Genomic DNA, 24,340 nt, shown 5'->3' on the forward strand with positions numbered 1-24,340 from the left:
GCAGCCCCCTCCACGCACACAGAGGGCACGGGTGTGAAGGGGCAGCTGGAGACCCCTCGAGCACACTGAGTCCAGGTTGTTCACCAGCTCCACCCCCCAGAGCTGTGGAGAAACCGGGTGGGGCAGGTGGTGCCGGCCCCGTGGCCCCAGGGCTCACGGCACAGGCTCCGGATATCCTGGTGGCTCTAGGGCCCACAGCCCCTTGGCTCTAGCAGAGACAGGCAGCGGACACTGCAGGACCATGGTACGTGCTGTGGGTGGACAGAGGTGAGCCCTGTGGCCGCCCCCAGCCCTGCAGGCAGGACCCTAGTCCCCTTCTCCTCAAAACCCAAAGACACCTCAGCCCAGAACTTTCTAGAAGTCCTGCAGCATAGTGGGCACTGGTCTGTGGCCTGGGCCTGCCAGGCCCCTCACCACCCCACGGCTTCAGGGCCAGGATGTCTGCACAGGGGCTGGGGGACAGCAGGACTCGAGCTGCGGTCAGTTGCACCAGCCGAGAACTGGCCACTGCCTCTCAGGCCACTGAACCCTGAGGAGTTGCTCTTCTACTCAGCTGACCCCCCAGGAGGCCCAGGGAGGGTCTGGTGGGTGGAAAATTCCAGAGGGCAGGGGCAGAGCTGAAAATATCCACGGGCTCAACTTGCCGCTGAGTCTCAAACCCAATGGCAGCCCAGCCCTCGCCCAGGCCCCAGGCAGGAGATGGAACGGTGTTTCCACCCCACACTCCTGCACCTCACCCTGCTGGGCCTGCAAGGGAGCTGGAAGTCAAGGGGAACGAGGTGGAAGAGGAGGTGGGGGCGTGACCCGGCAGGTGCCAAGGACAGTAGGGGTGGCTCCGAGGACATCAGAGCCCAGGCTGGGCACCAGCGGCACATTCCACGTCTGCATCAGATCCTGGCAGACCCCTGGGCTGGGAGCCCACGCCCAAGAACTGGGGCCGGCGTCCTGATGCTCACCCGGCATTTCCCAGAGGGACCAGAGGGCTCGCCCGGCCCCAGGCCAGAGGCTCTGTCCCGGGACCCCAGCTGCTCCTGATGGCAGAGGCAAGGGCCACAGCAGGAAGCCTCAGGCCCCGGGACTGTGTGGGTGAGCGTTAATTTCTGTTGTTTCAAGCCACCAGTTTGTGGTCCTTGTTATGGCAGCAACAGGCCCCTGACAGAGCCCAACGCCTTAACCCTGGAGAGCGCTGGCCCTCCTGTGGGGCACAGTGACCTCTTGGGGAGGCCATCACTACCCCTCCCACTGTGAGGCCGTGACGCAGCCTGCAGCCCAGAGACGGTGAGAGGAAAGAGGCCACACGCTGTCCAGATTGAATCACTGCGTTTTACTAAGTGCACAGGTCCACTGGCATCCGAACTCGTCCCTGTGGCAGCAGAACTTTCCAGAACTTTCCACGTGCGTCCCTGCCGCCAGACTCCACACCCGAAGTCCCTAGGCAAACCTGCACTGGGCCCCGTTCTTGCGGCATGAGCATCAACCTGACAGTGGCTGAGCGAGTTACAATATCGCTGGTCCACAGGAAACCAGAGTCCGTCCCTGGGCGTCCATCCCTAGAACTCGGGCCGTGCACGGGCCGCAACTCTAGTGGGTGTTGGCAACACATTCACGAAGAAAGGCGCGATCGCTCTGGCACAGGGGTGCTCGCGGGGTTACGAGTGTGCGTCGGTGCTGAAGGCATACGAGGGTTCTTTGGAGCGTGAACAGAAGTGCAAAGACAGCCAAGGCAACAGCACGGAGGGGGAGCTGCAGCCGCCTTCGGGCCAGAGGGCGACATGCTGCGAGCATGGGGCGCGGGCCGAGGGCGCAAGGGGATCCCGGGCAGACTCCCCGCAGGGGCGATGACTGGCGTGAGATCTGCTGCCCCCTCTGTGCCCGTCCGTGAAGCTGTCCTTCGGACCACGGGCGAGGAGGAGGCAGTTGTCTGCCTGGCGGGCGCCAAGGGGGCACAGGGTGACCTTGGTGACTTCCCGTCAACGTGCATTAAGGCATCGACTTTATGAAACCCAGTCGGGGCGGATGTGCGGCGCGTGGTGACTCCACACACCTGCCTGGAAGCCCTGGACCCAGGCCGCCCCCGAGTCCCCTCCTCTCCTGGGACCTGATCTGCCTTCTGGAAGGTCTCCAGGGACGGGGCCATCGGCCAGACCCGGCGTCCTCTACCAGCCGGGGGCACCCACGCAGTGTCCAAGACGAGGGACTGCTGCCTCCCACACACCCTCCCAAGGTAGTGCAGACGGTCTCACCTCCTGAGGAGCCCCTCCTCCTCACTCGCTCTACCTCGTTCCCTAAATCCTCACTTCCTCCAATGTCACCTCCTCCTGGGGTCAGCCCTCGTCCCCCATCCCTCACAAGATGGCAGAATCCAGCAAACCCGGCCCCACTCATGCACACCCCAGAGGCTCCACAGGATCCTGGCCCGGGCAGCCAGCTTTCCCGGGACCCTTGGAGAGAGGAGAGGCATGAGCCCCGACCCCACCACACCACCGCCTTCAGGAAGCTCTCCTTGGTTGTCTCTCCTACTTAGTGCTTGGCAGGTACCCGAGTGGAGCTGACCCTGGGGGCAGGCACGCCAGAGGGCAACTGGTCAGGGACAACCAAGCAGGTTCCCCGGGCACTGGAAGCAGGCAGCCACCCCTGCTGGGCCCACTCAGCACCCCTGCCCACACCCCACGTTAGTACACACAGTGGGAGGCCTGGAGATTTGCTCCAGGGGCACAGATGTCCGTGCGCACCCCCACGGAGGGCAGCTGAGGACCACCCAGGACGGCGCCAGTCAGGGATAGGAGCGTCTGATTCTGAGCCAGTGTGCACGCGGGCACCTGGGACACTGACCCCCACCCACTGCTCAGACTTGCCCCGGTGTGCAAGGTGCCCCAAACCCTCCCTGGTGGGTCCTCACTGTCCTGCTGTCCCTCCTCACACCACGTTTGTCTCAGGGTTGGGATGTCAGAGGGTGTGGAAACTGTGCTGTCCTCGCTCTTGCAGCACGAGGCCCGGGCCACGCCCGCAGCTCTGTACATTATTTACAGCTCGGGGTGGGTATGAAATAGATAAAAGGCAGCATTTCTACAAAGGCCCCCAGCAGCCCCCCAACCCCTGGGCCTCAGGAAGCATCTAGAAATGTCTCGGGACCAAGTTCTGTTCCCCAACAGCAGGACAGGAGCACCTGCTTCTCTGGGAGACCCCCAAATGTGGGGGCGGCAGAGGACAGGCTGCTCCTGCCTATCTCTCCGTGTTAACAGCTGGAATCCACGACCGGGGGTCTCCGGCCGGGGCGAGGGGGACAATCAGTTAAATAAATTAGCACATGGAAGACGCGCAATGCTGCAGCCAGTGCTTTGCTCTGGGCTGGGGGACGGGGGACAGCGGAGGACAGTGCCAGGCTCCCGTTCTCACCAGGTGGGCCCCCAGCAGCAGCCCTCGCCGTGCAGGCTCCCAGAGCCTGGGGAGACTCCCAAGCCTCCAAAGGGAGTTTGAGGAGAGTCCCCACAAAAGGAGGCGGTGTCACTGAGGGGGCAGCCGTGGGGAGGCGTCCGCCTCCTGGCCAGGTCCCTCCGTCCTCCAGAGCCGCCCAGTTTGAGGCCGTGGCTTGCGATTTTATGTGGACATGAGAGGGAGACGTTGGATCACAACACACCAGTGAAGGGAGACGGTGATGTGCCGCCAGGCCACATGGCCAAGGAGGGCAGAGGGAGCCACCAGCACCCCAGCATCGCATCTGGACACCCCTCAGACACCAGAACCTCCTGGCCTAGCCCAGGCCATCTCTTGGCATCAGGCTGACCACATGCTCTGGATGGCTGCCCAGCCAGCTGCAGGGAGGGGGTGGTGTGAGACCCTGGGTGGGCTCCAGCAGACCCTCTGCGAGTGCTGCCCAGGAACCCTGGATGTCCTACATTCCCTGGGTCCCACATTCCAGGACCACCTGTGACTCCTGAAATCATCAACTTCTCGTGGCTAAAAGCGGGCAGAGCCAGAGAGAGGTTAGAAACACAGTGTGTGTGTGCACGTGGGCACATGTGTGTGCAAGCACTGTGTGGTGTGTGTGCCTGTGCACGTGTGTGAGTGGGCATCGGCTCGTGCACGAGTGTGCATGTGGCGCCTGTGTGTGCAAGCATATGCGTGGTGTGTGTGCCTGTGCACGTGTGTGAGTGGGCATCGGCTCGTGCACGAGTGTGCATGTGGCGCCTGTGTGTGCAAGCATATGTGTGGTGTGTGTGCCTGCGGGTGTGTGTGAGTGGGCATCGGCTCGTGCACGAGTGTGCATGTGGCGCCTGTGTGTGCAAGCACTGTGTGGTGTGTGTGCCTGTGCACGTGTGTGAGTGGGCATCGGCTCGTGCACGAGTGTGCATGTGGCGCCTGTGTGTGCAAGCATATGTGTGGTGTGTGTGCCTGCGGGTGTGTGTGAGTGGGCATCGGCTCGTGCACGAGTGTGCATGTGGCGCCTGTGTGTGCAAGCACTGTGTGGTGTGTGTGCCTGTGCACGTGTGTGAGTGGGCATCGGCTCGTGCACGAGTGTGCATGTGGCGCCTGTGTGTGCAAGCATATGTGTGGTGTGTGTGCCTGCGGGTGTGTGTGAGTGGGCATCGGCTCGTGCACGAGTGTGCATGTGGCGCCTGTGTGTGCAAGCACTGTGTGGTGTGTGTGCCTGCGGGTATGTGTGAGTGGGCATGTGCTATGTGTACACAGGCGTGTGTGAGAACAGGTGTGTACAAGTGGGCATGCAGGGACCACACGCTCTAGCTAACAGACGCACTTGTCTGGGGAAATGTCCACTGCACTTGCCACGGGGCAGGGGCTGCCCTCAGCCACGCTTGTGTCACACATGCATACCCAAGAGAGTGCAGAGACTTCCCATGGAAGCGTCCAGCCCCTTCCCTGTGACACTTCTCTGAAGGTGGGGAGCCCAGGCAGCCGATGGGCACCAAGGGGTAAGGAGCTGCTCAGGCCTGGGTCTGGAGGTCCTGAGAGGGAGCCCCTCCCTGTAATTTCCCCAAACTGCACCCCCAACCACCCCCAAACAGATGCGTGCCTTCTCTCTTCTGGGGACCAGAGATGCTGGAGGAGACCCCACGTTCCCCCTGCTCATGGGGGCATGTCGATGGTCTGGCCTCAGTTCCTCCCACTGCAACCCAGAGAGACCCCCAGGCTCTTGTTCTCAGCACCTGCGTCTGGCTCAGCAGCTCCGGGGATGGGAGGCACGTCTGAGGCCAGCTCCTCCTGCCACCAGGCACACAGCACAGGGGCCGCGTGGCAAAGGACACAAACCTCTCCTCAGGGGCAAAAGGCCCCTCCCAAGGCCTGGGGCCCACGACAGCCAAGATCTAGCAGAGACGGGTCCCTGTTGCTGGCAGTGGGATCTAACTCTCCCAGGGCTGTGCGAGCAGCTGGCTGAGGCTGGCATCAGACGAGGACACGTTTGGCTCGGGGGGCCCTGCTGGTCAGGGGGGCTGGTGGCTGGAGTCTCCGTCTCCTATGGCGGGAAGGTGAAGGCGGCTCCGACGCCAGCCCCGACCTCACCCAGAGGGAGGTGGCAACAGCAGTGGCCATTTGCCTGGGCCACTTCACACCAGCCACGCCAAGTGCCACAGTGTCTACACTGGAAGGGAGTTTTCTCACTACCATGGGACCCAGGGCCTTAGAAACTCTGCCTTTGAGAACAAGAGAGTGTGCAGAGCAGACATATCGGGGTGGGGGGTCAGTCGAGGGCTTCTGGGTGCCTCCTTCCATGCCTGACCCCTACTGCAAGGCTGGAAGGAAAGGGTGCCCTTGCTGCAGCTCTGAGAATGGATGGCACTCTCCCGCCCCGGGCACTGACCTCGGGCAGGCACAGGACCCAGCCCACCCTCCAGCTGCCCGGTCAGCAGCCCCAGCATGGAGGTGCCCAAAGGTGGGACCCAAGTGTCCTGGCAGGCGCAGGGGCTGCAGCATTGGCCCCTGCCGTGGACGGCAGGCGTAGCTCCAGAGACCTCCGTGCACCAGGGCAAGCGACCCTCAGACACGGCTTCCACAGTCCTTCCCAGAGGGTAAGACGGACTCTCCTGCTGACTACGCTATCCGCCTCAGGACGGACTTGAACGAGCACTGCGAGGAGGGGCAGAAGCCCCCCCTGGACCTGGTGCTCTGGGGGAGGCAGCCACGCGGTGGGCTTAGCTGGGCCCAGCCCTGGCGCATGCGGGGTCATGCCCCCAGGCACCCAGGCCTGCAGTTCTGTCACCCCCAACACCAGACGCCCCACACACTGACTGCCGAGGGCCCAGACGGATCCCACCTCTGCCTCTTGGGCTGGGCTCCCGGCTCGAAGCTGCGGTTCCTCTGGCCAAGGTGCCGACAGGAGGGAGGGGGGACCTGCTCCCCAGGGACCAGGGCAAGAATGGGTGTCCCTGACTCCAAGACACCAAGAGTCACAGCCAAGGGACTGGTCAGTGGAGGAGAGGGTGGGGGTGGTCAGTTCCCGTGGGGACAGGAAAGAGGCCCCCCCAAGACAGATGGCCTCTGTCTCCAGATGGCAGGGGCCTTGCCGACCTTGCCGGCTGCGGGGGCTTTCCTCAGCGGTTACGGCCCCGCCCAGCCCTGGGTCCTGTCAGCGCCCCGACGGGCGACAGGTGAAGCAAGGCCCCCCAGGGAAGGACGGCGTGTGAATCTGCTCCCCAAAGCCCACCTGGCCCCAGGACCCTGGAACGTGAGCCTGGCTCAGGGCGGTACCCCCAGCTGCACAGCAGCCCTCCCTGCACGCGGGTCTCTCTCACAGTGGGGCTGAGGCCTGGTGACGGGCACCCAGCCAGGGCAGAGCAGAAAGGACACGGGGGTGACCCCCCCAGATCTCCTGTGGCCAGGACGCCCCAAGGGCCCCCTTCCAGAAATCTACGGAGCAGTGGCCGGGGGTCAAGGGTCCCTGGTGCTGCGGTGTGGTCTCCAGGTCTGGTGCCCCTGCCTCCAGGCCAGGGTCCTGGACTTGGGGCCCACTCCTATCACAGCACACTCGGAACCCAGGGGGAGGAGGGAGACGACGCGGACCGGCAGCTCTCTGGACAGGCACCCAAGAGGCAAGGAGGCACTGCCTCAGCTGTGCACACAGACGGACGGACGGAAGGAGGGAAGAAAAGACAGATGGGGTGGGGACAGGAACGGAGGAACAAAGGCAAGCCACGCCCAAGGGGCCGGCCACACCTCCTGCAGCCGCCTGCCCTGGGTCCCTCCCCACCAGGCCTCAAGGCCACCCATCCCTCATGAGACAGCCCTGCCACTTGCTGCCACCCTCACCTGGGCCCTGCTCCCTGACCCCACGCCTCCACCCAGCAGCCAGGGGCCTGTGCTTGGCCATCACGCCAGCCCGGGCTCACACCTGGGCCGACGGCCTGCAGAGTGGGTAGGGCTGGCTCAGCTGCCCCTTGTTGGAAAAGAGCTCTTGTCCCCACCGGCTGCAGCTCTGCATCGCCACCCGCATTACTCTAAGAAAGGCCCTGCAGGGTCCCGCTCCGAACCCGGAAGGCCAAGAGTCAGGGAGAGGCCGGGGGCGGCCTCATTTCCGGGGCCCGGCCCAGCCCACATCGCCAAAGGGGCCCTCGCCCGTGGCAGAGCGTGGCGGTGGCCCGCACGGGGTGCAGAGGTCCGAGTCTGTGTCCGACTCGCCCTCCGCGATGTAAGGTCTGACTTTGGCGCAGGGCGCCACGGCCGCGTAGCAGCTATTGAGTGCATCCAGGTTCTCCTTGGACTGGGAGATGCTGAAGCCGCTGAAGGAGCGCTCCAGCTCCTCGTGGTCCACGGACGGGATGGAGATGGACGTGTCGCTGTCCCGCAGGGCGCCCTCGTGGGACCTGCAGGCCGGCGCGTCCTCGTGCCTCAGGAACTCTGTGCTGGCCCGGTTGCCCCCGCTGTAGGCGGACAGAGACCGCTCATGGGCGGGTGGTGGCGGGATGCGCACCAGGGAGCCATGGTCCCCCACGGGTGAGGCCCCGTGGCCCTGGCGTGGGTGGCACTGCTGCCAGGAGGTGGAGGGCGGGCACTGGGCGGGGAGCGCAGCCGGGGGCGCCGAGAAGTTCTTCTGGCCCGTGGAGCTGCTGGAGCGAGTGAGCTTCAGGATGCAGCCGTTCCTGTCGCCGTGCTCCCGGCTGTCCTCAGGGCTGTGGTACGGTGGGGCTGGCTCTGGCTCCTTGGCCCCGAAGTAGGCCTCAGTCTCCGTTGGGGGGATGCCCATGCGCTGCATGTATATGTTCACCAGGAAATCCAGCTTCTTCTCCATGGACAAGACCTGCAGGAGGAGCTGCTGCACCCTGAGCTGCTCCCAGAGGTGGGGGGACCCAGGCTGCTCCCTGAGGTGGGGGACCCTGAGCTGCTCCCCGGAGGTGGGGGACCCTGAGCTGCTCCCAGAGGTGGGGGGACCCAGGCTGCTCCCTGAGGTAGGGGACCCTGAGCTGCTCCCCAGAGGTGGGGGGACCCTGAGCTGCTCCCTGAGGTGGGGGACCCTGAGCTGCTCCCTGAAGTGGGGGGACCCAGGCTGCTCCCTGAGGTGGGCGGACCCAGGCTGCTCCCAGAGGTGGGGGGACCCAGGCTGCTCCCTGAGGTAGGGGACCCTGAGCTGCTCCCCGGGGGTGGGGGGACCCTGAGCTGCTCCCTGAGGTGGGGGAACCCAGGCTGCTCCCTGAGGTGGAGAGGTATCAGGAGGCGGACCCACAGCAGCCCGGGCTGTGACTCCACCCTCCCATGTGGCCCTGGAGTCTCCTGCTTGTCTGGGCGGCCCTGCTGCCGCGGTGGGTCCACCCTTAGAGCAAACTCTACAGAGGGAAGGACCCCGCCATCCTTCCCTGGCTCCCAGAGATGAATCCCGGGACAAAGTTCTTGTGCGTGCTTCCTGAGGACTCGCTCCCAGGAGAGCAGCGAGAGTCAGGCAAAGAGGCTGGTGGGGGCAAGGCCAGCCGGCTGCAACAGAGGACTACCCGCTGGGCCGAGAGTACACAGTGCCCTGCGGCAGCCCTCAGCCCTGATGGGCCTCATGCCACCAAAGCTTGAGGACCCCCACAGCATCCAGCCCAGACGCCCCCAGGCTACCAGGGCGGGGGCGGTCCCTCCCCGCAGCCTCTCCCACCTGCTTCTCCACCTTCCCCAGCCGTCCCATCATGCTCGGGTCCTCCGGCAGCTCCGCCTCGGCCGGGCCCTTGGTGCGGTCCTTGTCCGTTATCGCTGGGCCCCGGCCCACAATCTGGTCCACTCTGCCGGGAAGAGACCCACCCCCCGGCATGAGTTCAGGTGAGTGCCATGGAGCCCATGGCCCTCTCCTCCTGGGCCAGGCCACAGCTCCCCCAGATCCAGGCTCCAGGCTGAGCCCAGAGCTGACCAGGGGGCAGCGGGGTGCCAGGACAGATGGATGCCAGGCGCCAGTAGCCGCCCTGTGCTCTGACCCCCTCGGGGCCTGTCCCGTCCATTCCGTTCCAGTGGGCTGCACATTAGTGAGGAGTAAAGAGAAGGGGCTTGGGGCCACTCACCCCTCAGCCCCCCTGCGCCTGTGCCCTGCCCCAGCCCAAGCTTTACTCCTACATAATGTGCCACCGAGGCCGAGGCCCGACTGGGGTCTGGTGGGGACGGAGCTCAGTGTCTGCGGCGGGAACAACAGAAGCAGGGAGGCAGTGAGAGTTCGGGCTCCATGCACCAGGACGGGGAGGGGGCCGGAAACAGACCAACACAGGAAACCAACGCACGACCAAAGGAGGGGAGACAGAGCACTGCCAACCAGAGAGTGGCTTGTGTGCTCGTGTGCACGTTTCTGCCAGTGTGCATGTGTGTGCATTTGTGTGCACGTGTGAAATGTGTGCTGTGGCACGTGTGTGCTTACTGTGTGCATGTGTGTACCGTGCATGTGTGGAATGCAGAAGCAGCTGAGCTGATCTCAAACGAGGCCATGGGTCACGAAGGCCAACAAGAGGGGAAGGGTCTTCCTTCGGGGAGCACAGCATCCCCTGATCCCCATGGTGAACAGGAAGGGCACCAAGGGGCTTGGAAGGGGCTGCAGGAGCCATGTGGGCTCCCAGTGCTCCAAGCTGGTGAGCAGCACATTTGTGGACACTCACTCGGAAACAAAGGCCCCACTGTCTGCAAGCTGCTGGGCCAGCTGCTCCAGACCTGCGGGGCAGACGACACTGGAGCCAGTCGGCTGAGCAGGAGGGGCCAGGCGGAGGCCACACAGCCCCACCCCATCTCCGACCTGGAGCTTTGAGCACGAAACGCACTTCTCACGTGCGTGTGGGAGTGTAGGAGGCTGCCAGCTCCCACGGCCCAGCAGGCGCCACCTGAGCCAGCCGGGCTTCCTTCCTCACCCACAGGGCCACCCTGCCTGCCTCTGACGGGGGCCTCAGGGGTGACCTTTCTCTCTGTCGCATAAAGCAGAAGGGTCAGGCTCGCGTCAGCCACGGTGCAGCCTCCTCATGCTCCACTGGGCTCCATGCTGGACTCATGCACAGGGGCCGGGAGGGCGGGAGGGGCTGGGCCTGGGCTCCAAGCAGACGCAGTAGGACGTGGGGAGGGAGACGGGTTCTCTGGTGTGTCCAAGTGTCCACACAGTCCAGACACAGGTGCTCAGCGCCTTCACCCCTGCCACATGACGGGTCGCCTGCCCGGCCGGTCCCACTGGGAGCCTTAGCCAAGGGCTGCTGCTGATGGGGGGCTGGGAGAGGGTCCTCCAAGAGCCTGTGCCACCCCCTCCCCTAGGCCTCAGGCTAAGGAGTCGGGCTTAACCCCCAAGTGCGCAGACTGTCCTTCCAGCCCCGTTTCTGAGTGAATCCACGTGTCCTGTGGCTGCAGTGCTCCGGGGGGTCTTGGGGGCTCCCAGGGCTGGCAGGGTCTTCCCAGCTCACGGCCCAGCCGCCATCCCCTGCAGCAGTGCCCAGAAAGATAGGCTTAAGTCTCAAGGCTCAGCATCCTCGGGGCGGGGGGCCAGAGGCAGAGTCTGGAGCTCCCGGGGGAACTCCTTTCTCATGGGAGAGCCACTGGGTTGAGACGCCCAGCACATTGACCCTTGGCCTCTGTGCAGAAACCTTGGCTCCTGGGGAGTACAGGTCAGACACTCCAGTCGCTCCACTGGGCAGCTTGGGCCCCGCTCCACGCACCCAGCTCCAGCATCCCTGCTGGCCTCCAGGGCGCCCCTGGGCCCCACTGTCCTTGAGCTGCCAGCATGGCTGGGGTGTGTCTGCTCTCACCTTCATATCCCCACCGGCCAGCTCAGAGTGGGGCGGGTTGCAACCATCACCTGCCCAGCCCCTGGAAAGCAAGAAGGCTCCCAAGTCTGAATCCGTCCCCAAAGAGCCTGTGTCTGCCAATCACTGCCTAACTGTCCCGTCCCATCCTGCCCCTTGGCCGGGCCGTCCTCATGAATGACACCAACTATGATGGCGACTAAAGTAAACACACCCTTGGAGACCCACTGGGTGCTGAGAACCTGGCAGGGACTTTCCTCTTTGTTCTTCACAGGAGTTTAAAGGCAAGAAAAGCGACAGGACCTCCGAGATCCACATAGCAGCCCAGCTTGACCCCACCAGCAGGCGGGTGCTGGGGTTCTGAGTCGGTGCCGGGGCAGAGCCACCGACGGCCCTGGGCCCACAGGCCCTCCCTGCAGTCTGAAGGCATCTGTCCTCCGGGGGCTGCCCTCTGCTCCTGCCCAGGGAGCCCCCCGCCAGGCGGGCATCATGCAGGATGTCCAGACAGGATCCCCTACAGAAAGCTTCCCCAGGACCCCATCAGAGGAGCAGCTCAAGGGCACCTGACACAGCCCACCCAGGGCTGCAGGGACGGCCTCCCCCCAGTGTTGCTTAGTCAGGGACAGAGACGTCCCCTCCGTCCATCGGAAGAGCAGTGCGGGAGCTGCCGTCATGTGGCCTGGAGCGAAGGGGGCTGGCCATTCCACAGAGACAAGGAGGGGAGGGTTGGCATCCTGACCTAGGTGAGTACTGGGGTGACTCTCTCGGAGGGGCCGTGGGTCCTTTGGTGGGGTACTTCTTGTGCCGGGGAGTTGAAGGGGGTGGGGGGCCCACAATCATATCTATCCTGGCGAGTAAACAAGAAAAGAGACACCAGCAAATGCATCGTGAAGCAACACGAAAGGGGAGTCGGCTGGAAACTGGCAGAAACAGAAGGAACCACTCAGTTTACGGTAACACAGTGACACTTCCCACAAACATGTTCCACTCAAAACAGAACGCAGTGGACGCCACGCTCGTGTGACCTTGGCTGTGCCCAGGCTTTCCTGTCTTCAAGTGAGCGACCGGGAGCCAAGTGCCCCAGGTGTGCCCAGGCGAGCATGCATGTGCACGGGACGCAGGGCAGCTGGCAGCAAAGTACCAGGGCGCCGGCTCGGAACGACAGTAAGGCTTTGCCAGCTAGGACAGAACGTCCCAGCTCCTTGGGGTTGTTGAGTGTTTTTTTTTTCCCAGACAGAAAGGGAAGGAAAAGGGAACATTTAGGACAGAAGAGCCTGGTGAACAGAAAGCTGTAGTGAGAGACGTGGAAACAGGTCCAGTAGTCGAGACATAGGACTGTCTCACACACCCACACGTTTGTTCACGTGGGTACATGCACACGTGTACACAGGCGAGATGCACATGCTCTCATGTGGACTCACATCTGCACACACACGAACACTCATGTTTGCTCCCACACATGCCCACTCACACGTCTGTGCACAGTGGCACGTTTGCTCACATCTGCACACACGTGTTTGCTCACATGTGCACCCACATACATTTGCACACTCGCACACATTTTCTCACACGTTTGATCATGTGCACAATTGCACATGTTTGTCACACAGACCCACAGATCTAGTAACGCTCTGGGAGGACACTGAGCAAGGGGCCTCCCAGCCTGAGCCCGTGTAGAGGAAGGGGTCGCTTCCTGGCACCCCTCTATGAGAGCAGCTTAAGGCCCAGAGAGACCCCTCTGCTGGCATCCTGGAGCAGGACAGGGGAGGTGCCCCAAGGTGGGCATGCCGACCTCCCCTGACTGAGGACTTGGCTCCTGCCAGGGCGCTGGGAGCTGGGCTGACCCCAGGATTGTCCCTGACCATCCAGAACCTCCCACCTGTGGCAGCCTCATTGGAGGCCCTGCGCAAGGGAGGAGCTCTGACTGGCAGAGCATGCGACCCACTTCAGGAGAGACCCACCACGACAGCCCATGGCCTCCGTACAGGCACCGCCAACACGTGTGTGCACATGTTTGTTTGTGGTAGAGGGTATGAGCCTGTGAGCACAGGTGTCCTTGGTGTGCATGTGTGTGCATGGACTTACAGGGTATACGTATGCAGGCAGGAGGCTAAACGTATGCTTATGTGTGTGCACGCTCATGCCAGCACACGTGTGCAGACGGGAGTGGACACGGTCTGTGTGCACATGCCTGTACACACCTGTACATGGGTGTGCTCACGTGTGTCCTGGGCCTGTGCTTGGTCTGTGTATGCACACACACAGGTGACTGCTGGGGTGAGCAAGCCAGTCAGTCCTTACACACATGGGGCCGGAGACAGTGGAGTCAGCGTATGTCCTGCTATTGCCACGCCTCAGACACACCCCAGCTCCGCTTCCTACCCGGGATGTGAGAATCACCTGTGAGGCGGGGAGGGTGGACAAGCCCCTCTGTGCTGGAAGATGAGGTGCCAAGTGGAGTAACTGCTGCCTGATGGACCCACGAAACCCTACAGCTTCATCTTTCAATAGAACTACTCTGTTCCCAGCACACACACACACCTGTGCACACACACACGGACATACTGCATACACAGGACAACACAAAGAGACACACCCACACACATGCATGCACTTTTACGTGTGCAAAGACCTGTACATGAGTGCACATGTGCATTCATACACGTGTTTACATGCATGTGTGCACACATACATGCTTGACCATCACAGTGTGGGCAGGAGGGGAGAGAAGGAAGAGACAACAGAAATGTTAGAAACAGACAGACCACACGAGGACATGGCAGAAAGCCCCTGTGGGATTGTCGTGGGGCCAGAGAGGAAGGGCCCGGAGGTGGCAGCAGGCAGGGCCAGCCACCACACCCCCTGCAGCCCTGCCCACCACCCCACTTCGGGCAGGGCGTGTGTGGGCTCCTGCACTGCACTCCTCTCGCACTGGCCCCTGACGGACACTCCCTGACTCGTGCCAGGACGGCCTGGCCGCCACGCCCCAGGGCTGGGCAGGCAGGGGAGGGGCTCTTGCCTGGACTGCAGGTTTTTGATGCGCGACAGCATGTCCAGGTGGCCGGCCGAGTACTGCTCGATCACGTCCATCACGTCGTAGGGCCGCAGGCTCTCCTTGAACTTCCGCTTCGACACCAGGAACCGCATCACACTGAGAGGGGACGTGCAGCGGGCGGTGAGCCGCAGGCCGGTGCCCACCGCAGGCTGCACTCCAACCCCAACCCAACATCCGCCTGCCTGAGGCCTCCCGGCATCTCCGAGAGCATCCACCAGTTGTCTGGGCCACCCACCTGCCGTGGCCACCAGCCACTCGGGCCCAGCTGCACAGACAGACCCTTGTCCACCCAGGACCCCCCTGGGTGGGGGTGGCTCCTGGCCGTCTGCTAACAGCTCTGGGGCTCTGCACCCGGGACGGGCAGGTGACACGAGCTGCTTACCAGCCACAAGAAGCCGGGACTGCAGGATGTCAGCCGTCCCACCAGAGTCTGCGCCCACACACCAACCCCCCAGAGGCCTGGCATCCCAGGGAGGGGTGGACACGCCCCTTTCTGGGTCTCACCCCAGGTGCCCCGGGGTCCCTCACCACACAGCCCGGATGCTGACTTTGAGGCCCGGGGTCAGGTCCTCGGTCACAAACTCGCAGTTACAGCTCTTGTTGTCATCCACAATGTCCTCCCCAGGGAGACTTGCTTCTGGGTGGAAGGAGACACAGCCTGTGAGGGGACGGGCCACCCTGGGGACAGAGGGGACCCGGCCCTGTGGTCCTGCAGCACGCTTGTCAGAGAGGGTGTCAGGGACCCCTTGGTGCTTCCCTGGGGCACCCCCCCAGGACCACTCTGCTTTAGAATCCCACCCCTCCATCCTGCCCTCCTCAGCTGGCTCCTCGCCCCTGCGGCCTGCAAGGAGCGGCTGTTTTGAGGGTTTAAAATGTGAATGGACCGAGGGACAGACCAAATGTGATACATCCACACACAACAACAACAGAACATCACTCAGCCCTGGCAAGGAGTGGAGCACCGCTGTGCTGCGGGCGGTGGACCTGGAGAACGCCGTGCTGGGCACGCAGAGCCAGACACGAGGGACAAACACCGGGTGAGTCCCCAGGTGCCAACTGCCCAGAACAGGTAAATCCAGATACAGAGCAACTTGCGTTGGCCGGGGACTGGGAGCAGCTGCTCCCAAGCCGGGGCGCCCTTTGGGGTGATGAAACGTCTGGAACCAGAGAGTGGTGGGTGCACGCCACTGTGGATCACTGGGTGCCACTGGGTCGTTCACTTTAAGAGGATTAATTTCACGTTCCATGAACGTCACCTCAATAAAAGAAGAGGCCACGACGGGGGTCCCTGCTCAGAGGCCGCAGGGCCCGGGGAGGACCCTGGAAGTGCTCCACTCAGGAGGGTGACAGGCTGACCCACCTTCTGAGTTCTGCCGTGAGGCGGCGCCCTTGATCCGGAAGGCCTGCCGCGCCCGGCTGCGGTCCCCAAAGCTCCAGCTCTTGGGCACCTTGCTCGGACTGTCCTCCAGGCTCTGGTCAGCGCTGGGCGACCGGCGGACAGTCTGGGCCTGCGGGGACCCCTTCCCCTTGGCAGCCACTCCTCGGGGGCTGGAGAAGACACGATCTTTCAAACTGACCTTCTGACTGCTCCGTGAGAACCCACAGACAGACGGACAAATGGACACACACAGCAAGAGAAACACAGCAAGAGAGGTCACTCCGGAAGAACGCCCACACCCCTTGTCTGCTCGTGGCTGATGCCGTCCCCGTGGACGGGAGGGGGACGCGGACCCAGGGAAACGACCCGACGCTGGGTGAGCAGGGACGGCGCTGGACGGTCAGCTCTACCACAGCTCCCCGGGGCAGCTCGGGGGCTCAGCCTGGCCGGGGAAGGGGTCAGTGGACGCTTAAATTACTTTTGGCTGCCACCAAAAGGCTCCGGAGCCCTCTCCATGCTGTCCTGCCAGCCTCCTTCTCCGTGTGACACTCCAGGGCAGGACAGGTCCCAAAGCACCCGTGGCTGAGGCCTTTCCCTGGGCACCTCCTGGGGGCCCCGGCCACTCCAGCAGTCTCCTGCCTGCCCCTCCACCCCCATGCCAGCCCCGGGGTCAGCCCTCCTCCCTCCACCACTGGCCCCAGGGTCAGGAAGGGCAAGGTCTGCAGCTGAGCGGGGGCCCCTCTAGAGCACCCCGGGGAGCTGCCTGGTGGGACAGAGTGGGTAGAGAAGCAGGGAAACGAGAAGCATTGTGGAGGGTAAGGGCCCTCCCCTTGGTTTTGGCGCCTGGGCCCGCCCCACCTCCCCTCTGCCCAGAGATGTGCGGGTGCCACCCCGAGAAGTGCCCAGGAGCTGGGTGTCCACACTCCGGGCGGATGAAGCAGATGCACCTCCGTGGTGGCCGCCTCGGCTGAACAGGCCTGATGCCCGAGCCCTGGACCAAGGCCACAGGAAGGAAGTGATCATGGCTGGCCAGCCATAGCCCTGTGGGGGTCCTCGGGCGTCCCTGTTCCTTGTCTCTCAGTAACCCTAGAGATGGGCCTGGCACCCGGTCTGCCTGGCTCTCGCACCTCTGGGCAGTGACCAAGAGACATGATGGCCCTGTGGTCCGGAGCTGCCTGCGGCTTGCAGGGCCAGGCGGCCACTCACTTCCTCCCACTGGGCAGTTCCCACCATCTGCCCAAGAGAGGAGAGTGGGACTCTTGTGACCTGTGACCTGCTCACACCCAGCCACACGCAGGAGCCATAGAACCTCCCCGAATGAGTTCTGAGCAGGCCGCTCGCTGCCCACGGGGCTGTGACAAGACTTCCGGGGGCCTGGCAAGGCCTCTGCTGTCACTGGGAAGCCACCACCGCCAGCTAACCCCTCAGACACTGTCCGCCCCCGCCGCAGCCCCCCTGGGTCAGCCGCTTCCATCAGCCCCAGAGGAGACCCACAGCCGAGACGCGTCCATCAGACAGCAAGAGATGACAGCCACAGAAGAGAGAAAGCTCACAGCCCAGCCCACCCAGCCTGGGCACTGCGGCCGGGTTAGCACCCCCTCCCCAGGCCCCGGGCAGCTGAGACCATATGTGCTTGTTCACGGGTCTCTGCAGGACAAGAAGAAAAGGAAGAAAAGAGCCCCTGGGCAAACAGCCGGAGGCCTGGAGCCCACTCAGGCAGCCCTTATCCTGTGAGACTATAACCACTACACCCAGAATGAGGCCACGATGGGCAGGTGAGGCCAAGGGACACCCGGAGCCAGGCGCCACGGGGGCCTCTGTCCAGATGACCTTCTCCTTTGTTCCCGTCTCAACAGAGACCACCAGCTGGTCCAAGGAGACCACGAGAAGCGACGGCCCGCTTGGCCTGGGCGTCCCCACTGGACCTGCTGCCCCGTGCAGCACAAGGGCCCCCAGGACATGAGGGAGGAGCCTTCCTTGGCCTTGGCCTTGGCCTGGCCCCACGGTGCCCAGCTCTCCAAAGGGCAGGCCAGGGAGAGGCGCCCTGCTGGACAAGCCCACGGTGGGGACCCCTGGACCTCGCTGTCACAGCTCAGGGCCCACAGGCTCACAGCCCACCCAGCTACACTGGACCTGGCTCACTCGGGGTGCCCACATGGCTGGGTGGTCCCGCAGGTGTCAAGAGGCCCCTCCCTCATCTTGTAAGGCAAGGGCAGGAGCAAATGTGTGGAGGGGCTCCAGCCACCTGCCTGCCGGAGATAGCCCGCGGCCAGAGTCCCCTGTTGAGAGGTAGCCTGTGGCCTCTGAGCACTGGCGTTTACACAGGGCCAGGAGAGCAGCTTCAGGAGGGTCTAGGGGAGAAAGCCAAGGCCCAGCCTCTCCTCCCCTGCCTGCCAGCTCCCCAGGATGAAACTCCAAACACGTGGGGCCAGCCGTAAACAGGGACGGGGTGAGTGGGAAGCCCCAGCTGAGACTGGCTGCTCTCCAGTCTGCATGGCTAGGGCCCAGCTCAGCGGCGCAGGAGCCAGCATCCAAGGAGAGGTCTGCCTGGTCCACGGCCGGACCACAGACGCCCAGGGAGAGTGGGGAGGATAAAGTGACATTGGTGGGACTTGCGCACAGCAGGGCCAAACATGGCCTGGGCTCCTGGCCTGGCCGTGGGCACCTCCAGCCCTTCTGGTCCCTAAGAAGCCTGATCATAGCCCCTGACCCAAGGGACCAGTCTGGCCAGAAGCACCCTGGACACAAGCTCTGGGCAAGCAAGACAGCTTCTGCCAGGGCCCAAAATCTTCCCTACTAGGGCTGCAACAGTCTCCCCACAAGCGCTGACCTCTGGGACACACAGGCAGCGTGGAGGGTTGGGGAGGCAACCCTTGGAGCCCCTCTGGGCTGGAGAAGGATTCGCAGCATGCACGGATGCAGACGCATAAGCATGCTGCCCCGGGGCCCTGATCCTGTTGCATGGCCCCCACCCCATGCCCACTGCTCTGAACCACCACTTCCAGGGCCAGCACCAACGCATGCACACGGTGACAGGTGAGCACAGCTGCCAACACGTTGCAGAGCTGCACCGGTCAGGGAGGGAGGCGGGCAGGAGGGCGATGTGGGGACACCAGAGCAAGCAGGAGGACAGATGCTTCCACGCACCCAACAGCAGACAGTGGACAGGAGAGAGGAAAGGAGCAGTGAGCAGCCCGCAGCACGGAGGGCTGGGGCAGCCTCCCATCCTCCAGTCTCCAGTCTGCCCTAAACCAGCCTGCACATGAGACGGGGAGCGGTGGACCCTGGCTTTCTGGTGTGTCCGGGTGTCAGGGCCTCGGGGAGCCCGGCACACACAGGGCGAGCTGCCTCCACAGGTGAGGCGGCAGGTTAGGGAGTGGCCGTCCTCAGGTGCATAATAGAGGTGCTAGATTGACGAGCCCCTGAGAAAAGGCCGTTAGGACCCCAGGAGGCGCCGGCGCCCTTTCTGGGTCTCAGTGCCCGTGGCCGCCCTCCTGCTCAGAGCAGGGCACTGTCGGGCTGTTGGAGAAAGACAGGCGTTGGCGCCCCGCGACCGCCGTCTCCCAGGAGGTCATATGGAATCGGCTGGAGCCTAGCGCTCCACCATGGGGGCCCGCGGAGGCCGAGCTGCCAATCAGAATTGGGCCTGGGGCGGGGGGGCACCAGCCCCCCCTCACTCATCTAGAACCTCTAATAAGCAGAGGGTGTGAGGAGCGGGCAGGGTAGGAAGAGCCGTGCAGCAATGGTCGGTCCGTGCGGCGCGTCCGCGGTACCTAGAGTGTCCAGGACAGCATCCACACAGGGACTCTCTGCACGGTCTGCCTTTACTGGAAACGAGGAGAGCACAGTTAGTCCCGGGGGCCCAGGCGGGGGCAGACAGCGCAGGTAAACTGAGGCACCATGACCACCCCAGGGTAGTTCTGGGCTCGGGGTCCAGCAGCCGAGCAAGGACAGGCTGCACGTAAAGTCTTCCGCCGGCCTGGAAAAGAAAACAGTCCCCTATTTTTGGAGAGAGAAAACTCCCTGTTTTCTCTCTCCAAAAATACCTTTTCCTTCCAGAGTCAGAGTTCAGGGCCACGTCTTTTAAAAGATGTATTATTTTTTGCTATATTCATGCCAACAAAAAAATAATACATGGGCTAAGACTTTGCAAAGGCTTGTTCTAGATGGACAGGATTCCGGAAAGCACACATTTTAGGGAGGAAAAATGTGCAGTTCGGTTTCACAAACCAATCACCGAGGTTTCACAGAGCCCAGCCAGCTGCCTATCGGAATCCGGCCTCGGTTTACCCAGGAGGCAGTGGTGCCTCCACCTGGAGGGAAGCCAAGGAGGGGGGCGGGAGCACCGGGACGTAGAGGGACAGCCACAGGCAGTGCAACCCCAGCTCAGGAGAACCCGCAGAGCTGGAGCCCTGGCCGAGCGGACGTGGCGCTGTGGGCAGCTCCTCAGGGAGCCTCTGTGCATGGCCAGCACTCCCCAGGAAACTCCCAAAGGCCCAAGACCCATCCTGCACTGGAACGTGCGAACTTCTGAACAAAGATGAAAACAGCAACCAAGAACGACGAGGAATCCTTCACTTTCCCGGGGCCTCTGCCTCTCGCTCCGTCTTCGCAGCTGTTGCCCCTGAGATAGCAGTTCTCAAACTGTGAACCCAAGGAACCCAGATGTGTCTGATGGTCTCAACTCACAGAAAGGAGCTCCACTGGGAAGGACATGCTCAACGCCCACACGTCCATGTAAACACCAGGGGCACCTGCTGGTGTCCAGACAGGGTCTCTCCATGCACGTATAGGGACGCACGTGGCTAACTCTGGTAGGCAAGCAGGTCAGGGTTCCTCAGAGGGCTCTGTGCTGCCTGAGAGCTGAGAGGCGCCAGACCCCTGCCCACCCTGGACCTCTGAGGGGACCCTGCCCATCCTGGACCCCTGAGGGGACCTGCCCACCCTGGACCCCTGAGGGACCTGCCCATCCTGGACCCCTGAGGGGACCTGCCCACCCTGGACCCCTGAGGGGACCTGCCCATCCTGGACCCCTGAGGGGACCTGCCCACCCTGGACCCCTGAGGGACCTGCCCATCCTGGACCTCTGAGGGGACCTGCGCACCCTGGACCTCTGAGGGGACCTGCCCATCCTGGACCTCTGAGGGGACCCTGCCCATCCTGGACCCCTGAGGGGACCTGCCCATCCTGGACCCCTGAGGGGACCTGCCCACCCTGGACCCCTGAGGGACCTGCCCATCCTGGACCTCTGAGGGGACCTGCCCACCCTGGACCCCTGAGGGGACCTGCCCATCCTGGACCCCTGAGGGGACCTGCCCACCCTGGACCCCTGAGGGACCTGCCCATCCTGGACCTCTGAGGGGACCTGCGCACCCTGGACCTCTGAGGGGACCTGCCCATCCTGGACCTCTGAGGGGACCTGCCCATCCTGGACCCCTGAGGGACCTGCCCATCCTGGACCTCTGAGGGGACCTGCCCACCCTGGACCCCTGAGGGGACCTGCCCATCCTGGACCCCTGAGGGGACCTGCCCATCCTGGACCCCTGAGGGGACCTGCCCACCCTGGACCCCTGAGGGACCTGCCCATCCTGGACCCCTGAGGGACCTGCCCATCCTGGACCCCTGAGGGACCTGCCCATCCTGGACCCCTGAGGGGACCTGCCCATCCTGGACCCCTGAGGGGACCTGCCCACCCTGGACCCCTGAGGGACCTGCCCATCCTGGACCCCTGAGGGACCTGCCCATCCTGGACCCCTGAGGGACCTGCCCATCCTGGACCCCTGAGGGGACCTGCGCATCCTGGACCCCTGAGGGGACCCCGCGCACGAAGTGCACTTCCTCCCTGGGGGACTTTCCAGTCACTTCAGGATGCAGAACAAAACTGACTAGATGACGAGAAACAGGGAAAAACGCCACAGGGAATGGGAACTAGGCCATAACAGTACATCACAACCAGGATCACCCAAACCGTGGCTGGTTCACACTCTAGATACTGACTTCTCTGAACAGACAAATTAACCCCCGACAGACCGCAAGTTGCTGTTCAGAACACGGTCCCCTAAAGATAAGTAGTGAATGGCTCCCAGGTGCTGACCTCACCTGCTGGGTTCTAGACAGCGGCCTCTCGGCTACCTCAGGTTTCACCTGAGTTCCAGGTGCCAACCTCGACTGGTGCACAGGCCTCGGCTCCTGGATTCCCCCAGGACTGAGGTCCATTATGGAGGGGATAGTAAAATTTGGGCTATTTCCCTAATATGTACGGTCACGTACATAATCATAAAACGTGGACTTAAGTGTTGTTGCAAAGACATTGATCAGAGGGCTGACACATTAGTCACGCACCTGGTACCCAGCAGCATTCAAAATAAAGCTGGAGCAGTTCCTTCCTCTGACCCTAGTCTTTGCCCCCACTCCCCAAGATTGAGAAAAGACCCTGAGACAGCGGGGACTGAAGCCAAGGGTGAAAAAGTTAAAAGCTTCTCTGGGGGAGAAGAGAGCAAGAACCTCGAGGCGAGTGCTGCTGACGGCAGCTGTGCATCCTCAGCATAACCAGCAGCTGTTCAGAACTAACCAGGTCTCTCCGTCCCTCCTTAGCATGAGAGGGAGTGTCTTTCCCAGGAAACCAACGTCCACACGGTCAAGACGAAAGAAGACTCAGCCTCACGGGGCCAAACGCAGGCTGGTGGGAAGGCGCCCACAGCCAGGCCCCATGCCCCTCCCCTACCTAGAACCCCAGATAGAAACCCCTGCCTTTTTCCCTTCGAGGAGGCGGATCTGAGATTCAACTCCCATCTCCTCGTCTGTCTGCCTTTCGGTGATAAACCTTTTTCCTAGCCAGAAGCCTGGCATTTTGGTTAATTGGGCCTCCTGGGCCTCAGGCAAGCCAGCCTGTGTTTGCGTTTGGTTTCTGGGAGGGCGAGAGGGAGGGATTTGGGGTCCAGCTGTGTGGCAATTGCTCTCACTTGGGGGCAGACCTCCCTGTGACTCAGTATCCCCAGGACCTGGACTCCCCACAGGGCAGCTCTGGCTGCTCACAGAAGCCCCTCAAATTTGGGGCAAATGTTCTCTCCCAGAGCGCACCCTCAATCAGCCACAGTCCCACCAGGTGGTACAGACCAGGACCTCCCAGCCGGCTCCTCCCAGGGCCCCCAGGCCTGCACACAGGGGCCCCGCCTGGAGGCTCAGCCCCTGGGAAAGAGGAGGATGGGGGATGGTCTCCGCCTCCAGCACCTTAGAAGGATCCCAGCTCCAGCCAATCCCCAAACCGCTCTGCTGCCTCCCACACTCCCAGCACAGACGCCTGCCCTGAAAGCAGGTCCCAAGGCCCCACTCCCCATGCTCCCGGCTGCACTGCCTGATATGGCGACCACCCCACGCCTGGCTCCTAAACACGAGAGACTGAGGAATGCTCCTAATTGTATTTAATTTTACTGAAAATTCAAACAGCCACACGTGACCAGTGGCACCGCCTTGGGGGGTGCGAGGACCCCGACTCGAGCCCATCCCCCTGGGCTACAGGCTGGCACTGGAGTTTTCCTGCCCAGGTCAGCAAAGTGGAGCTTCATCTGGTCTGAGGACAGACAGCAAGCCTGTGGCGGGGCGGGCAGCAAGCCCAGGGGGCCCACGGCTCATGAGGGTGGACTAGGCACCCAGACACCAAGACAGACGGACAGACAGGCACCCAACACGGCACACTGCTACCTGTGACGAGGAGGGGACCCACAGGGATGAGGGGATGAAGCGGCCAGGGTCAGGGGTCTCCTCCAGGCACAGGGGTGGGAACAGTGAGAAATAGGACAGGACAAAGGCAAATCAGAGACACACCTGGAGGCGCACAGCCCCGCCCCTCCCCACCCCACCACAGACAGCCTTGGTCTGACACCAGCGCAGCCACAGCGGGTCCTGCCGGGAGCTGAGGACCCCAACACAGTCAGGGGGCGTGCCCATTGTGAGCTGGGACCAACCGGGAGGGGGCCTCATGGAAGCTGAGAGCCCTGCGTCTACCCTGTCCACCTGCCCAGGCTGGCTAGGGCCAGTGGGATCCTGGTGTGTAGGTGGAAGGCAGGGCACGGCCATTACCTTCCACCACGGGGGCAGAGGAGGGGCTGGGGAGCCACACTCCCATTAGCACTTCACAGAACAGGGTCTCCTCCCCGGGCAGCCCAGGGACAGCCCCACCCCCTCACGGGTACAAATGGCAGAACAATGTCCTCCATACCTACTACGCACCAGGTGCTAAAAAGGAGGTCTGTGGCTGCCCCAAGTGAGGGGACAGGAATGCCACCTCCATCACCTGGCTGACAGGCATGCACCCCAGGAGAGCAGGCCCTCTGCTCCCAGGGAACGGGACAGGGGCTTCACTGACAAACTGCTCCTCACTCCCACAGCGCCCAGCGCCTTCCCAAAGCCCTCGAACCCAAGAGGAGCCGACTGTCCGTGCAAAGGTCCAGTAGCTCTTGCCTACGGACGAGGCCCCCATCCGGCGGCCACATGCCCTTACCCGGGGACTTGCAGGAGCAGGTCGGGCCAGGGTGGCCCTTGGGGAAGCACTGGGTCACAGGCAGGCAGGGACACACGGACACACGGGGAGGAGATGGAGGAGCGGTGTGTGGGACGCAGGGAGAGGGGAGCCACGGAACATTCCGGAGAGCCCGGGGGAGGGCGCCCGTGTGTCCTCACCTTGAGTCCTCTTTCAGGTCAGCCACCTCATCCCCAAAGACA

At 63.1% G+C, this 24,340-nt stretch overlaps 1 protein-coding gene across 13 annotated transcripts in view; it reads right to left on the bottom strand.

The window, feature by feature from the left end:
* Positions 1–1,309: 1,309 nt before the first annotated feature.
* KCNQ2 (potassium voltage-gated channel subfamily Q member 2) overlaps positions 1,310–24,340 on the bottom strand; it is a 64,779-nt gene continuing 41,748 nt past the window's right edge. For 3 of the 13 annotated variants that reach the window (XM_044748530.2, XM_044748528.2, XM_070486279.1), the window contains 7 exons: positions 19,393–19,446; positions 15,602–15,825; positions 14,770–14,878; positions 14,206–14,337; positions 11,926–12,033; positions 9,086–9,209; positions 1,310–8,251 (listed from right to left, as the gene is read on the bottom strand). In XM_044748530.2, coding sequence (XP_044604465.1) covers positions 7,523–8,251; positions 9,086–9,209; positions 11,926–12,033; positions 14,206–14,337; positions 14,770–14,878; positions 15,602–15,825; positions 19,393–19,446 — 1,480 coding nt within the window. In that variant the 3' untranslated portion in view covers positions 1,310–7,522. The remainder of the gene's footprint in view (positions 8,252–9,085; positions 9,210–11,925; positions 12,034–14,205; positions 14,338–14,769; positions 14,879–15,601; positions 15,826–19,392; positions 19,447–24,340) is intronic. The other 10 variants (XM_070486277.1, XM_044748533.2, XM_044748532.2 and 7 more) reach the window with 7 other exon arrangements.

This window comes from Equus asinus, chromosome 15 (genome assembly GCF_041296235.1).
Source record: "Equus asinus isolate D_3611 breed Donkey chromosome 15, EquAss-T2T_v2, whole genome shotgun sequence".
NCBI lineage: Eukaryota > Metazoa > Chordata > Mammalia > Perissodactyla > Equidae > Equus > Equus asinus.